Source organism: Salvelinus namaycush, chromosome 22 (genome assembly GCF_016432855.1).
Source record: "Salvelinus namaycush isolate Seneca chromosome 22, SaNama_1.0, whole genome shotgun sequence".
NCBI classification, from domain to species: domain Eukaryota; kingdom Metazoa; phylum Chordata; class Actinopteri; order Salmoniformes; family Salmonidae; genus Salvelinus; species Salvelinus namaycush.
The window spans coordinates 14,623,498-14,639,465 of NC_052328.1; the positions used below are offsets into that span (position 1 = coordinate 14,623,498).

The window sequence follows — 15,968 nt, forward strand, 5'->3', positions numbered from 1 at the left end:
GTACATAGAATAAGCTGCATCTGCAAATGTAGTTTACCAAAAGGAATCAATTAAATGTAAGTTTCTGCATTGCTTTTAGCATTTGTCAGCCATGTGAGGCAGCAAAAAGTATTAATTACAGATTTGAATTCATGTGAGAAGGCTTTCAGGCTTAATTTGTATTATGTGATGTTGCCAGTACAAAATGCACAAATTCATTACTCCATTTAGAGCCTCATATTAGGCTTACGCTGCCTCATATCAGGAATCCTAAAAATAAAAAAAAGTTTCTGTGAAGCTTTGCCAAATGGCTTAGTTATCGCATTATTTCAACATTAAGATAAATCACATAAGTGCTGTTTTGGCGTTATTGTTAAATCTATGATTGTTATTCTAATGGTTACCAAGCACCTGCTGTTTGTTGAAATAACCTTAATTGTTTTGCACAGACATGTCAATAGATCAGAAGAAATTTATAAATTCTGACAAGATAGAACAAGTCACTTGTTAAGGCAGTGTTATGTAGGCTACTCTATAATAGCACGCAGCTTGCCATGGATCTCTGCTTTTGTGGTAACTATTAGCATTAATTAAATCGACATTATCACCCTACAATTCCTATTAAATTGTGAAATAAGTATTTCTCTGCAGTGGGCTTTATACAACTTTTTTGTTTTTGTCTTTTTTTTCCCCACAGAAGCTCCTAAATTGGCACATGAAACATTCAGAGCAATAAAACCAGGTCTATCTGCATATGCTGATGATCCAGAAAAGGTAATCAACTTCATGTACAGTGCAATCGGAAAGTTTTCAGACCCCTTTTTCCACATTTTGTTACGTTACAGCCTTATTCTAAAATGGATTAAATAAAAATATTTTCTCAATCTACACACAATACCCCATAATAACACATTGAAAACAGGTTTATACATTTTTGCAAACTAGACAGAAATACATTATTTACATAAGTAAGTATACAGTATAAGTATATAGACAAAATTGAGCACAGGTGCATCCTGTTTTCATTGATCATCCTTGATGTTTCTACAACTTGATTAGAGTCCACGTGTGGTAAATTCAATTGATTGGACATGATTTGGAAAGACACACACTGGTCTATATAAGGTCCCACAGTGCATGTCAGAGCAAAAACCAATCCATGAGGTCGAAGGAATTGCCCGTATAGCTCCGAGACAGGATTGTGTCGGGACACAGATCTGGGGAAGGGTACCAAAACATTTCTGCAGCATTGAAGATCCCAAAGAACACAGTGGCCATCATTCTTAAATGGAAGAAGTTTGGAAGCACCAAGACTCTTCCTAGAGCTGTCCACCCAGCCAAACTGAGCAATCGGGTGAGAAGGGCCTTGGTCAGGGAGGTGACCAAGAACCCAATGGTCACTCTGACAGAGCTCCAGAGTTCCTCTGTGGAGATGGGAGAACCTTCCAGAAGGACAACCATCTCTGCAGCACTCCACCAGGGACTGGGAGACTAGTTAGGATCGAGGGAAAGATGAACAGAGAAAAGTACAGAGATATCCTTGATGAAAACCTGCTCCAGAGTGCTCAGCACCTCAGACTGGGACGATGGTTCACCTTCTAACAAGACAACGACCCTAAGCACACAGCCAAGACAACGCAGGAGTGGCTTCGGGACACGTCTCTGAATGTCCTTGAGTGGCCCAGCCAGATCCCGGACTTGAACCCAATCGAACATCTCTTGAGAAACCTGAAAATATCTGTGGACGCTCCCCATCCAACCTGACCGGGCTTGAGAGGATCTGCAGAGAAGAATGGGAGAAACTCCCCAAGTACAGGTGTGCCAAGCTTGTAGCGTCATACCCAAGAAGACTCGCGGTTGTAATCACTGCCAAAGGTGCCTCAACAAGAACTGAGTAAAGGGTCTGAATACTTATGTAAATGTAATATTTCCGGTTTTTATTTTTGATACATTTGTAAAAAATTCTAAACCTATTTTTGCTTTGTCATTATGGGGTATTGTGTGTAGATGGAGGAACAAAAACGAACTCTAAAATGTATTAAAAGGGCTGTAACGTAACAAAATGTGGAAAAAGTCAAGAGGTCCGAATACTTTCCGAGGACACTGTATATTGACAAAAAGCTTTGTGCCACATCTACAGCTAACAGTCCTGAAAGTAGGCCATTTCTTATTGCTCTGACTATCTTTTGAAATCTGATCTCTTGCCTTCTCTGTGGGTTGTTTCTCAGTGTAAAGAAGGGATCTTGGAGCTGTTGGAGGTGGCCCAGGACAGCATTCCCTCCTCAGTGTGGAGCAGCACTCCTCTGGTCCTCAAGGCCACTGCAGGCCTTCGCCTTCTGCCTGGGGAGAAGGCCACACACCTACTGGACAGGGTGAGCCTTTCGCCGCTGGTCACTGTCTGTGGACTCACTGCATAGATAGATGACCAGACCACAAACACTGCACAATCCCCACTCACACCCTGTGGAGTTATCTTTCGTGTTAGCCATCTTGTTACATTTCACTCTGATTTCCGACTTTACACTGTAAAAGTTGTGATGGAAAGAGAATGTAGGTTGGTAGCAGTCAAGGCATGAGTTGCCCACTTAGAAATTAGCTAAGCAATGTAATTGCATAACATGTCTACATTCACCCCTAACTGTAATACTATCAGCTGAAAGCAATTATTGTCTTGAGTTTATTGCATAAGTGACCTGTTATGCGCTAGTTTTATCGCCTGTCAGTGTTCCGGATCCTCCACTGCTCACACATCCTCCTCTCCACCTCTCTCTTTCTCCATTTAATAGCCTATAACAGATTCAGATAAGGACGACACATCCTAAACATATAATACTGCTATGTAGTTGTTAATTGACCTGTTGCATTGATCCCTCTACATGGCAGTGTTTCCTCACCCTAACGCTTTGTACAACAAAGTGAGGTGTGGCTTGAATTCAATCTAAATAGTCAATTACGTAAATAGTCTACATGCATGTATTGAAAAAAATAGTTTTATTATAGAAAGAATGTACCTGGAGAATGCATGTGGAAACCAGCTTCCAAACATGATTGTGAACTTACCTAAAGCTTTCTATCAAGGTGAGAGAGGTGTTTGTGGAGTCTCCATTCCTGTCCAGAGGGGACAGTGTGTCCATAATGGATGGCGCTGATGAAGGTATGTCTGGCCTTCAACCACCTGTAGTTTCACAAAACACTTCCTTCCTGTGCAGGTATTTCTAGTGTCATGGTAGGGCTGTGACGGCCGTGGAATTTTGGATGACTGTTACTGGTCAGCCAAATGATCTTGGTCACCGTTACAACCGTTCAACTAGTACAAAAAAAGAGACATTGTCTCCGCTCCTGACTGACTGCATGTGCTGCTGCTGCAAGGACGGGGGCCTTGCCTAGGCAACCAAAGACTTGTTTGCTACAACACCATGTTGTTTTGCTTGTTTCAGCAAGGAGCAACAAAGTTTAATCGAAGATACTGGTAACTAACCCAAGATATCTCATCAGCGTCGTTTCCAATGCGAGCAAATTAAACATAGTGGGCAGAACAAGCACGGAGGTGGGCAGAGTTAAGTACAAGCTAGAGAGATCCTAGTGGCACGTGTTAGCATGTATTTGCATATTTCCTATAGGGAACACCTTCTCTGTGAAGCGTGCGTGTGCAATAACTCAATTCGCCCTTACACTTCTAAAGAACGCTATTTTGGCAAAGGATCAAGTGTACAAAACGCAGTGTACTCTGTTCGTAAGATATTCTAGTTTTGGGAACAGAACTGAATTGAGATCTAATGTTTCATCAATGCGAAAATTTGCAGAACGTCGGCCAAGTTTCATCTAGCTCCATCTTCTCCCACTTCCCGCCACTGGACTTCCTCTCATCACCATATTTGGTGGTGAGTGGAAGTTTTAAACCAGTGGTCACCAACTGGTTAATCTCCAAGGCATTTCTAGTCTTAACACCAAACATTTCTGGGAAAAAACAACCACGATAAAGCCTTGTTCCTACCTTTTCTTTGTTTCACACTGTTGGCAGTAGGGGCACTTGATTGAGCAGCCCTAGTGCCGGGAAGGAAAGTGTTCCCATTTTTTTTTTTTACATTTCATGTGTCTGAATGTTGTACTCTGCCAACCTGGCAGTCCCAGAGAGCAAATCAAGTGCTCCTATAGGCCTACCGCTGGCCAATCAGAGCTCAGATCAGTGTCTGCACTGTTTCCTCGAGCCATAGACTGTAAAAAGAAGCCTTGAACGCACAGGAGAGTTGATACTGTGAGATCAAAACTTTTACAACTATGACTAGAGGGACTCAACAAATACAGCAAAGAGCTTCTGTTTTTATGAGTAAGTTCATGTTTAAGTTGTTATTCAGCACTTTCAATGAAATGTTTGTTCTCCCTACTGCCACTCACCTACAGTGCCAGTCAAAGTTTGGACACCTACCCATTCAAGTTTTATTTTATTTTATTTGTACTATTTTCTACATTTGTGGAATAATAAGATATCAAAACTATGAAATAACACATGGAATCATGTAGTAACCAAAAAGTGTTAAACAAATCAAAATATATTTTATATTTGAGATTCTTCAAAGTAGCCTCCCTTTGCATTGATGACAGCTTTGCACACTCTTGCCATTCTCTCAACCAGCTTCACCTGTAATGCTTTTCCAACAGTCTTGAAGGAGTTCCCACATATGCTGAGCACTTGTTGGCTGCTTTTCCTTCACTCTGTGGTCCAACTCATCCCAAACCATCTCAATTAGGTTGAGGTCGGGTGATTTGTGGAGGCCAGGTCATCTGATGCAGCACTCCATCACTCTCCTCCTTGGTCAAATAGCCCTTACACAGCCTGGAGGTGTGTTGTGTCATTGTCCTGTTGAAAAACAAATGATAGTCCCACTAAGCGCAAACCAGATGCGATGGCGTATCGCTGCAGAATGCTGTGGTAGCCATGCTGGTTAAGTGTGCCTTGAATTCTAAATAAATCAGTGTCACCAGCAAAACACCATCTCCTCCATGCTTCACGGTGGGAACCACACATGCGGAGATCATCCGTTCACCTACTCTGCGTCTCACAAAGACACGGCGGTTGGAACCAAAAATCGCAAATTTGGACTCAACAGACCAACAGACAGATTTCTACCGGTCTAATGTCCATTGCTTGTGTTTCTTGGCCCAAGCAAGTCTCCTTCTTATTGATGTCTTTTTAGTAGCGGTTTCTTTGCAGCAATTCAACCATTAAGGCCTGATTCACGCAGTCTTTGTCTGCACCTTACAGAGTTCAAGTAACAATCTGAGGTGCAGTTAATTGCCATTTTCTGAGGCTGGTAACTCTAATGAACTTATCCTCTGCAGCAGAGGTAACTCTGGGTCTTCATTTCCTGTGGCGGTCCTCACGAGAGCCAGTTTCAGCCAGGTTTTTGCGACTGCATTTGAAAAAACTTTCAAAGTTCTTGAAATTGCTTATTTGAGCTGTTCTTGCCATAATATGGACTTGGTCTTTTACCAAATACCTTTGAAACGGTAGACCATTCCATTCTTGTGGGCTGGCTAAGGGGTATTGGTGTCTCTGAGGGGTCTTTGACCTGGTTTGCTAACTACCTCTCTCAAATAATGCAGTGTGTAATGTCAGAACATCTGCTGTCTCAGCCACTGCCTGTCACCAAGGGTGTACCCCAAGGCTAAATCCTAGGCCCCACTCGCTTCTCAATTTACATCAACATATCTCAGGCAGTAGGTAGCTCTCTCATCCATTTATATGCAGATGATAGTCTTATACTCAGCTGGCCCCTCCCCGGATTTTGTGTTAAACACTCTACAACAAAGCTTTCTTAGTGTCCAACAAGCTTTCTCTGCCCTTTACCTTTATTTTGGAGGTGTTCAGAACAAGGTTATGTGGTTTGGTAAGAAGAATGCCTCCCCCCCCCTCAGGTGTGATTACTACCTCTGATGGTTTAGAGGTTGAGGTAGTCACCTCATACAAGTACTTTGGAGTATGGCTAGACGGTACACTGTCCTTCTCTCAGCACATATCTAAGCTGCAGGCTAAGGTTAAATCTAGACTTGGTTTCCTCTATCGTAATCGCTCCTCTTTTACCCCAGCTGCCAAACTAACCATGATTCAGATGACCATCCTACCCATGCTAGATTACGGAGGCTTAATTTATAGATCGGCAGGTAAGGGTGCTCTCGAGCGGCTAGATGTTCTTTACCATTCGACCATCAGATTTGCCACCAATGCTCTTTATAGGACACATCACTGCACTCTATACTCTTCTGTAAACTGGTCATCTCTGTATACCTGTCGCAAGACCAACTGGTTGATGCTTATTTATAAAACCCTCTTAGGCCTCACTCCCCCCTATCTGAGATATCTACTGCAGCCCTCATCCTCGACATAACACCCGTTCTGCCAGTTACATTCTGTTAAAGGTCCCCAAAGCACACACATCCCTGGGTCGCTTGTCTTTTCAGTTCACTGCAGCTAGCGACTGGAACGAGCTGCAACAAACACTCAAACTGGACAGTTTATCTCAATCATGGACACTTACTGACAGTTGTGGCTGCTTTGTGTGATGTATTGTTGTCTCTACCTTCTTGCCCTTTGTGCTTTTGTCTGTGCCCAATAATGTTTGTACCATGTTGTGTTGCAACCATGCTGTATTGTCATGTGTTGCTGCCTTGCTATGTCTTTGTCTTAGGTCTCTCTTTATGTACTGTTGTGATGTGTGTTTTTGTCCTATATTTTTATTACATTTTTAATACCAGCCCCCGTCCCTGCAGGAGGCCTTTTGGAAGGCCATCATTATAAATAAGAATTTGTTCTTAACTGACTTGCCTAGTTAAATAAAAGTATGGCTATCTTCTGTATACCACCCCTACCTTGTCACAACAGCTGATTGGCGCAAACACATTATGGAAAGATAATCCACAAATTAGCTTTTAACAAGGCACACCTGTTCATTGAAATGGATTCCAGGGGACTACCTCATGAAACTGTTTGAGAGAGTGCCAAGAGTGTGCAAAGCTGTCAAAAGCAAAGGGTGGCCACTTTGGAAGAATCTCAAATATAAAATATTGATATAACACATATGGATACATGTAGTAACCAAAGAAGTGTTGTGATGTTTTCAGTATTTTACAATGAAGAAAATAATTTAAAAAAAGAAAAAACCCTGGAATGAGTAGGTGTCCATACTTGACTGGTACTGTACTTCTCCCTACAACCAGCATGGTAGCTGCAATGAATGAGTATCGCAAAGTGTTTCCGATAAGCTTTTTTTTTTTTTGCGGCTTGTCTTTTTTTAATATCAAGGAATAATTCAAAATGTTTGGGTCATAGGAGTAACAACATGAATTGGTGCATGAGACAAATAATGCAGTGTGACTTGAGTTTCGCTGTCAGCTGGAAGACTTTTCCTTTTTCTCAGCGGAAGGAGAGCGAGCGGAGGGACACTGATTAGGTTGAGAGGCAGCCTGATTGCTGCAATCTCCCTCTCCTCAGACTGACCATCAGATGCAGGCTATCAGTCTAGTAAAAAAATAAGCAATTTATGTTCTCGGCTGTGCCTCAGAAGTAATATACAACAAATTATCTAAACAGATGCTTCTGATTTATACATCCTGAGAGACATCTGGCTCCTATCTGTGGTTTCATCATGTTGTAAAGAGTCCATTTTCCTGCAGAAACGGAAAGAATGTCCGGGCGTCCTGTCTTCAGTCAGCTTTTTTTTTTTTCACGGTTATGACAGTTAATTTATTTACTACGTCACATATGTGCACCACATCATTGCTCTCTCGCTCTGCATCTTGCTGTCTGTCACTCAAATGGCGCGGGGCTAAAGCTCATTGGCCGGAACTCTAATTGCTAGTGGGGTGGCCCACGTGGGGTAAAATGTAGGGAAAATGGCACCACACATTTTCCGGTAAATAGTGTCTTTCAAACTAGGGATTTGTCGGTAAGACAGTAATTCTGCTCATCGATTACGCATGGTATGAACTACACATTGACACATCCAGCCCAAAGCAGGAGGTTTAAAGAATACTTACTAGTCACCAAAGTTCCCGGAGCATGTCTTCAACACTTTACACTTATGGGAATTGGCCTATATGGATAGGGCTAGATTTAAGTGTTTATTACAGAAGAAATTAGTCTTTCTATAAATATAGGGGCCAATGTGTGACATCAGGGTCAACATTTCTAAATGGTTTGATATACATTTAAATATGATTTTCTTGCAGCTTCAAGTGTAGTTACAAGAATAAAAGTCTAGGTAGGCACAATGAGACTGTAACTCCACCTAGCAACAACAAAACATCTACATGTCATTGAAAATGTCACAAGAAGCATGTTTATTTCTCAAGCATAGTTGCCAGGTCTTTTTGTGCTTTAGTCAACTTCACCATTTATAGCCATGCTAAACATTGCTGAATAATGAAAAAGATCAACAGCATTTATATGTTTTAATAGTTGATATAATACAATCATTAATCAGTAAACTCTTCAAGCGTGTGTGTGTGTGTGTGTCTGTCTTAGAAAACTAACAGTCAAATTCTTGCTTCCTCTGTCCTTGTTTTCTCCACTCCTTGCTTCTTCTTGAAAGTGCATTGTTGCCTGAGGGGAGGGACTTTCACTCCTCTCCCCCAATGTGCTTTGAGAAGGTGAGGAATGGGGGAAACCCATTGGATAAGGTGAGAGGAGAAGGACCTCTGAACCTTCTCATAAAATGATTTTTGATAAAGAGATGAAGAAAGCAGATGCAACGAATCAAGGAAATGCAAGGACAGAGGAAGCAGGTACTTGACTGCTATTAAAGCCTCCATGCAGTTGTTGTAATTATATTTTTAAATCATCACTGTATGTCTAATAAATCACTGTTTATTTAATGAAAATAACGCATTTGTAATTTATTTCCCTGAGCTTCCTTTGGCCCTTCAAATGCTCAGTGTGGGTGTTGGGGAAACAAATTAAGATATTTACATACACAGCCCTGATTGGCTGATAGGATGGTCTAGAGCCCACCCCCTTACCCAGATGAACAGTCATTGGTCTGTTATAGTCAGATCACATTGTGACGTCATGATATGGGCCAAAAGTTCCATCCCACCTGAACAGGCTGATACTTCAGGCACTTTTTTTTCAAACAGCTCTTACACATAAGGGCATTATCATCATTTTCACAATGTCAGTGTTATTTCGACCTCATCGTAGGGCTGGGACGATACCAGTATCGCGATACTCGTTAGTATCGCGGGCAAGGAAATAAAATGCTTAGCGGATTTTTATTTCGTTAGGAAAACGTCACTAATGTTGGAAACAAACATGTTGTCATCCAGAGTCACAGTTATTTATTTTCCAAGCTATATTTTACATACAGCAGGTTTTTAAAGGAGTTATAGTTTGGTCTGCTTCATGTTTTCATTTTTGCCATGGAAAAAATATTGCTTTACTGATATCATCCCATCCCTAACTCATAGTGTGTGTGAGTGGAGATATTTTTTTGGGGGGGGAAATCAATTTCACTGCACCTTTAGCATTTTTAGACTGTGCCAGACTGATTGCACTAACATAATACCCATAGCCTATCCAGAAACAACCCCTAGCCCCTACTTCCCAGAGGCTGGACACTTGTGGAGATCTGAGAGGGATTGATGGGTGGTAACATGGTGAGAGCTCCACCTTACCCTCTGAACGGCTTGGTGTAATTTTGTCGGGATTGCTTACACCTGTCCAATCTTCTCGGATCTCCACAAGTGTCTAAGGGTAGGGGCTTGGGGTTGTTTCTGGACAGGACCCCACAACCCTCCGGGTGTGTGGTGGACCTACAGCACTACTCGAGGCATTGGTTGAATGCTTTATTCCATTGCTATACACAAGTGTAAGCTGGACACACACGGCACCTTATCAGGGTGATCAGACAGTTCTGGGTAGCTGAAGACCTGCTGTAAACAGTGAAATAATATATTTACATGTCTACTATTCACACCCAGGCTTCATTCCAGCTAGCTAGATGTGCAACCACTGACTAACTATAGCTAGGGGCATATCTCTAGTCTAGCAATAGATACTGTTGTTCTGGCTTTATGGCATCAGTGAATAAGATAACCAATGTTACCATTGGTTATCTTATTCAGGTAGCTAGGATTTACAATAGCATCAGTTTATTAATAAGTCAATACACACTAAGTCTTATGCAGAAATGTAAAAATCATACTTTATCTTGGCACTGGTGCGGTATGGGCAGCTATTCATTGATTAGTTAATAGATCATAGATTCATAGAATGGAGGTAGAAGGGTTAACTCCAACTTTGAAAGGACAGGAAGTTGTTAGCTGTGCACTTAACCAATGACTGGCATTCCACATTTAACTCGCCACATGTGAAAATCTAAATATATTTTATTGGTTTTATATGCAAAACCGAAAATCAAGCAATAATTTTTTTGTTCTATAAAAAAATGAATAAACAAGCCGTTTTCAAGTTCCCGATTGCTCCCGAGTGGCGCAGCAGCCTAAGGCACTGCATCTCAGTCCTAGAGGCGTCATTACAGATCCTGGTTCGATTCCAGGCTGTATCACAACCATCCAGGATTGGGAGTTCCATAGGGCGGTGTACAATTGGCCCAACGTCGTTAGGGTTTGGCCGGGGTAGGCCATCATTGTAAATAAGAATTTGTTCTTAAATGACTTGCCTAGTTAAATAAAAGGTACAAAAAATAAAAAGCTCTGAAAACAAAAGATCAAAACGTACAGGACTGTAATCTTACCTCCGGAATCATGACAATGTTGTCCACGACCTAGGCTAATTATCTTGACTGCTGTAACATAGACACAAATGTTCAGTCAATTGTGCAGTGCCGTAACATAGACACAAATGTTCAGTCAATTGTGCAGATCAACATTAATTTGAGCACATTGGTTGTTCAATCGCGTGCAGTATCACGCCAGCTCTATCACTTGACTGTCATTCAGAAAATCCTTTCCAAAATCAACGATCATTTCCCCCACACAACTAAACAGCCGGAGATCATATGCGCATCAAACAACTATTATGCATAATTATTGAAGAACCCTGTTAATGACAGTATCGATTTGTCTTGATTCATCATGTTAAAGTAATGCTTTCTGTTAGAAGCATTCGATTTTCAATCCATACATTATTTGGGATATGTGTGCCCATAAACTGTTTGCACAACATAACATAGGGAGCATCCCAAACATGCTCAATGGGTGACATGTCTGGTGAGTCTGCAGGCCATGGAAGAACTGTGGACATTTTCAGCTTCCAGGAATTGTGTACAGATCCTTGCGACATTGGGCCATGCATTATCATGCTAAAACATGAGGTGATGGTGGCGAATGAATGGCACGACAATGGGCCTCAGGATCTCGTCACAGTATCTCTGTGCCTTCACATTGCAATCGATAAAATGCAATTGTGTTCGTTGTCCGTAGCTTATGCCTGCCTATACCATAACCCCAACCCACCATGGGGCACTCTGACAACGTTGACACCAGCAAACCGCTCGCCCACATGACAACATACACGTGGTCTGCGGTTGGACGTACTGCCAAATTCTCTAAAACAACGTTGGAGGCGGCTTATGGTAGAGATATGAACATGCAATACTTTGGCAACAGCTCTGGTGAACATTCCTTCATTCAGCATGCCAATTGCACGCTCCCTCAAAACTTGATACATCTGTGGCATTGTGTTGTGACAAAACTGCACATTTTAGTGGCCTTTTATTGTCCCCAGCACAAGGCGCACCTGTGTAATGATAATTCTGTTTATTCAGCTTCTTGATAATCCATCCACCTGACTGGTGTGGCCTATCTTGGCAAATGAGAAATGCTCACTAACAGGGATGTAATTTTTGCACTATATTTGAGTATTATTTTTAAAATCTTTTATTTCAGCTCATGAAACATGGGACCAACACTTTACATGTTGCATTTATATTTTTGTTCAGTGTATATCTTAATCTATTCATGTGAAGAAGAAAAAGGCAAATTATTACGAATGACTTTGTAACAGCTCCAAACAGTTGTCCAAGAAATGCTAACTAGTACCCTAATTTATGGAAAGACCCAAATATGAAATGCATATGCATAGGCATGGTAGCAATTAAAAGGAAACAGTTTGGAGATTATGGGTAATTTATTAGACCAAAATTGAGGACACAATAATTCACCTGAAACAAGACTAAATCCAAACATTACACTGTTAATTTTATTTGCATTCTACATTTACTGTACTTTTTGCCACATTTGTTAATGAAATCTGAAATCTGTGGGGTAGGTGCAACAGACAAAACAATTACAAGGGTTTGAGTGAGAGGACACACACCTCTCCAAAGTGTGCACAGCTCTTAAGTAATTTAAATGCACTTTTAACTCGAAGAAGGGTCTTCAACTGTAGGGTGCTTTTTTTTAAGCTCTCCTAGATGTGCTGTTGAGGAACTAAAGCAAGCACACTTCTAGTTTTGTTTGGAACACAACCCTGAATCCCCGCCATCACACAATTATTGTTTACGCAATCCAAAAACGGCCCATTAAAAATCACAATCTGGATCAAGTGGGCAACATTTGAAAACTTGTTCATTTGCGAACATGACTAGCTAAGTTATGAAATACGATCTTAGTGTTAGGCTTTCACAGGGCAGTTCAGAGAGGTATATCATAATTTTGGTATGCTTAGAAAGGAGTTCTGCTGCAAATTTGTCACAATAGACAAACAGGCCCATTCTGTTCAGAACAACCCAGGGTATGACGCCATGTCATCTTGTAACTGTACATGAAACAAACATTTCTAGGTTTTTCTTTAATCTTGCATGATGAATTGGCATCAAAAGGAAATAAAGCCTTTTTAAGTGAGCAGAAATTGGTGAACAACAGTTATCATAGGACTGGATCCTTGAGTAGGATTTTTCCGCACCACTAACTAGGTTTCCATCCAAGTGGCGACAGATTTTCTTGCGAATATATAAAATAAAAAAATCTGCATAAAGAAAAGATGCACATTTTCCCACCAAACGGACTTGTTGCAAATAAAAATCAGTGCGTAATGTAGTGCACTCAAAATGTACTTTCTTGTGTACGTTTTCATGTACCGAATAAAAATCTCAATGTGTTTCCATTGCATTTTCAACTCTACCGATAGTTTTGTCACAAACTGTTGAGTTAAATAGCAAATGTGCCTACTTTGGTCTTGACACGTGCACTTTAGCCAACAGCATGCAGATACAGTGCAGGTTAGTGCTTTTTGAGGTCTGTTTTGGTTAAATTATAAAAATAATCACGGATTTTGGTTTCTGTAAAAAGAAAATATATATTACATTAAAATGCACTAATTATTATGTGGGTTGAATGATGTAACAACACAGAATAAATCAATTCATAAAAGTTCCATGATGGTAGTGACTGCACATTACTTCTTATTACTATTAACCATAATTTATTCACATTACTTTAATCAAATATTTCAGTTGTGTATTACTTTTTATTTTTCTTTAAAACATACAATATACTTGCAGTGAAGCCGCTCAACAACTACATCACATTAGTCATCTAACAGACTCACATCCAGAGTGACTCACAGAAGCAACCAGGGTCAACGCCCTGCTCAAGGGCACGTCGACAGATCTTCCACAAGGTCAAAAAATGGGGACCCGAACTAGCGATCCATCATTCACCGGCCCAAGCTCCCAACCGCCAGGCCACCAGCCCTCCAACACCCCTCCCACAGTTCCCCAAGAGCTGCCCCTCAAGCATCCAAGGCCTCCTCCCCCCACAGAATTTAAAAAATAAATATTCCATTCCCCACCCCCAAGACCCCCCCAATGCACCAACAACCAACAAAATTAAAAGAAAGACCAAGGAAAACAAAAATGCAAAAAACTAAAGACATCAAGGACAACAAAAATCATAACAGCAAGGCCAACTAAATATGTTTGAGTGCATGTATTGCACTATTTACATGTGTATGTGTACATGTGAGCATTTGAATGAGTGTGGATATGCATGTGTACAAACACCTGCACGGCATCAGCCTCAGGCAAACCGGCATTAGCTGTAAAAACACTGCCCCTCAGTGTCATTCAAACTTACTTTTTGTTATGTTAAAAAAAAATGTTTTTACTACATTTATTTTATTTGTTGACTTTATTATTTCATTCCAAGTCATCTCTATAGAGCTGCTGCCTATGCTGTCTGATAAAATCAGTATTTTAATAGTTCTTCAAAATAAATAAGGCATAGTTTTATGACTGCTGAATACCAATTATCAATCACGTAGATAATGTATTTTCAGTTTGAGATGCCTTGTGAAGCAACTGCTGTCTATCTCTCTTGATCACGCGTTGTCTGTCTCTTTCATGAAGCAGGCGTAAAAGAAACACAGACCTGACGAGTAGATGCACAATGGATTATGGTCGTTGTAGTTTATTACAATGTTTTCTGCGCTAAACTATGTAGAACCTTGGCCTTTTGGAAACTACAACTCTTTACAACATTGCACAGTTTGGGCTTGATCTGATTTATCTCTAGAGAAACTGCACAATGTGTGCATTGAGCTCACAGAAAAAAAACAGAACAAAATAAAATTCAAATAATTGAACTGACCTCAGTCAATTAGTTGTTTAAAAACCGACAAAGATTTCAGTTAGTTGCTCAGCACTAGTGTGGGTAGGCTAGTCTATATGATGATGCTATTATGGAAAGAGCGAGAATATTTTTGTCAAACTGCAAGCATCGGTCATCATGTCAAAATAATAAGATCCTCAATATGTATTGGAAAGGGGCATTCAGCTCATCATGTGCACTTTAACCACCCTGTGAAGTTCATTATAACTTATTTCATCTGTAGCCTAAAACTGCATGGTGTCCCGAGTCGAGGACCACACACCATATCATCATGTGACTCCAAATTTACTTCGATATGATGGTTTATATCAATATTTGCACAAAAAGGCGTCTCCACCTCACATAATTTATTTTACAGACACAAAAAGATCCCACCATGTCGAACGAACAAATTATCTTTCGGCACTTATTAAATTGTACCAAGACTTCTTGTTTCCATCACAAACTGTTGTGTTTTTTATTTATTTTTTATACGGTATGACTTTACTCGTATGGAAACGTGTATGGAAATGTGGTTAGTGTTGCATTGGGTCAGAGAGCTAGAGAAGTCACTCAGTTTCACCTGACCCTGATTTTAACAATGCATACCGAGGGACTTAGCGAATTATGGAAAAGCAAGTTAACTTCATGTCAATCTACACTTTAACCTCCATGACTAATAATAGCAAAACTTTGACTTGAGTGCAGAACTACAGTAATACAATCACAAGTAATGGAGTTGGGCTTGGACTGGGACCCTCTTTGACCTTTAGAACCACACAGACACTATTCCCATCTGTCTAGTGGGACGGCCAGATGATAGAGGCCAGGCCCTCTCTGGTCCATTACTGGCTTGTTTGATCAACATCCAGCTGTTTGGTGGCAGGCAGGGCCACTGTGGCTATTAGGTTCTGGTCCTTTGCCCCGGCACTGACCCTTCAATTCTCTGCCAATACCGTGGGCATTGATGCTTTAATACTGTTGTTATATAGAAATAATATATACTTTGGTGTTTTTGTTGAAAGGCATGTTCGATATGGACACAAGCAATACACAAAATATTTTAATCCAATCCTTTTAAAGTAGTTCATACAAGCAATTAGGGGACTGTAGGATAATGTTCAGTTTAATCTCTGCAAACCGATTATCCGCCATTCATTTCTGAGGCTGAATATTTTTTCTTCTTTCCCCAAGTTTATCAGCTTGTTACAGTGGAGGTGACCTGACCCTTGGAAAATGCATTTTATGATTACTGAATTAACTTTGAAGTTCACGTTTTTGTGCCTAATGGACACATTCCCCTGGCGTCATTGCTGAGCTGAAATGCTAAACTCCCACTCAATCCATAAACGGATTTCGCCGCCTTATCAGTTAGATTTTTG

General features: G+C 40.7%; 1 protein-coding gene across 1 annotated transcript in view; it reads left to right on the forward strand.

Moving 5' to 3' along the window:
- LOC120017590 (ectonucleoside triphosphate diphosphohydrolase 6-like) overlaps positions 1–15,968 on the forward strand; it is a 36,272-nt gene that overhangs the window by 2,325 nt on the left and 17,979 nt on the right. Inside the window, exons 3-5 of the mRNA XM_038960447.1 lie at positions 677–753; positions 2,208–2,351; positions 3,058–3,133. Of these exons, the coding sequence (XP_038816375.1) occupies positions 677–753; positions 2,208–2,351; positions 3,058–3,133 (297 nt within the window). The remainder of the gene's footprint in view (positions 1–676; positions 754–2,207; positions 2,352–3,057; positions 3,134–15,968) is intronic.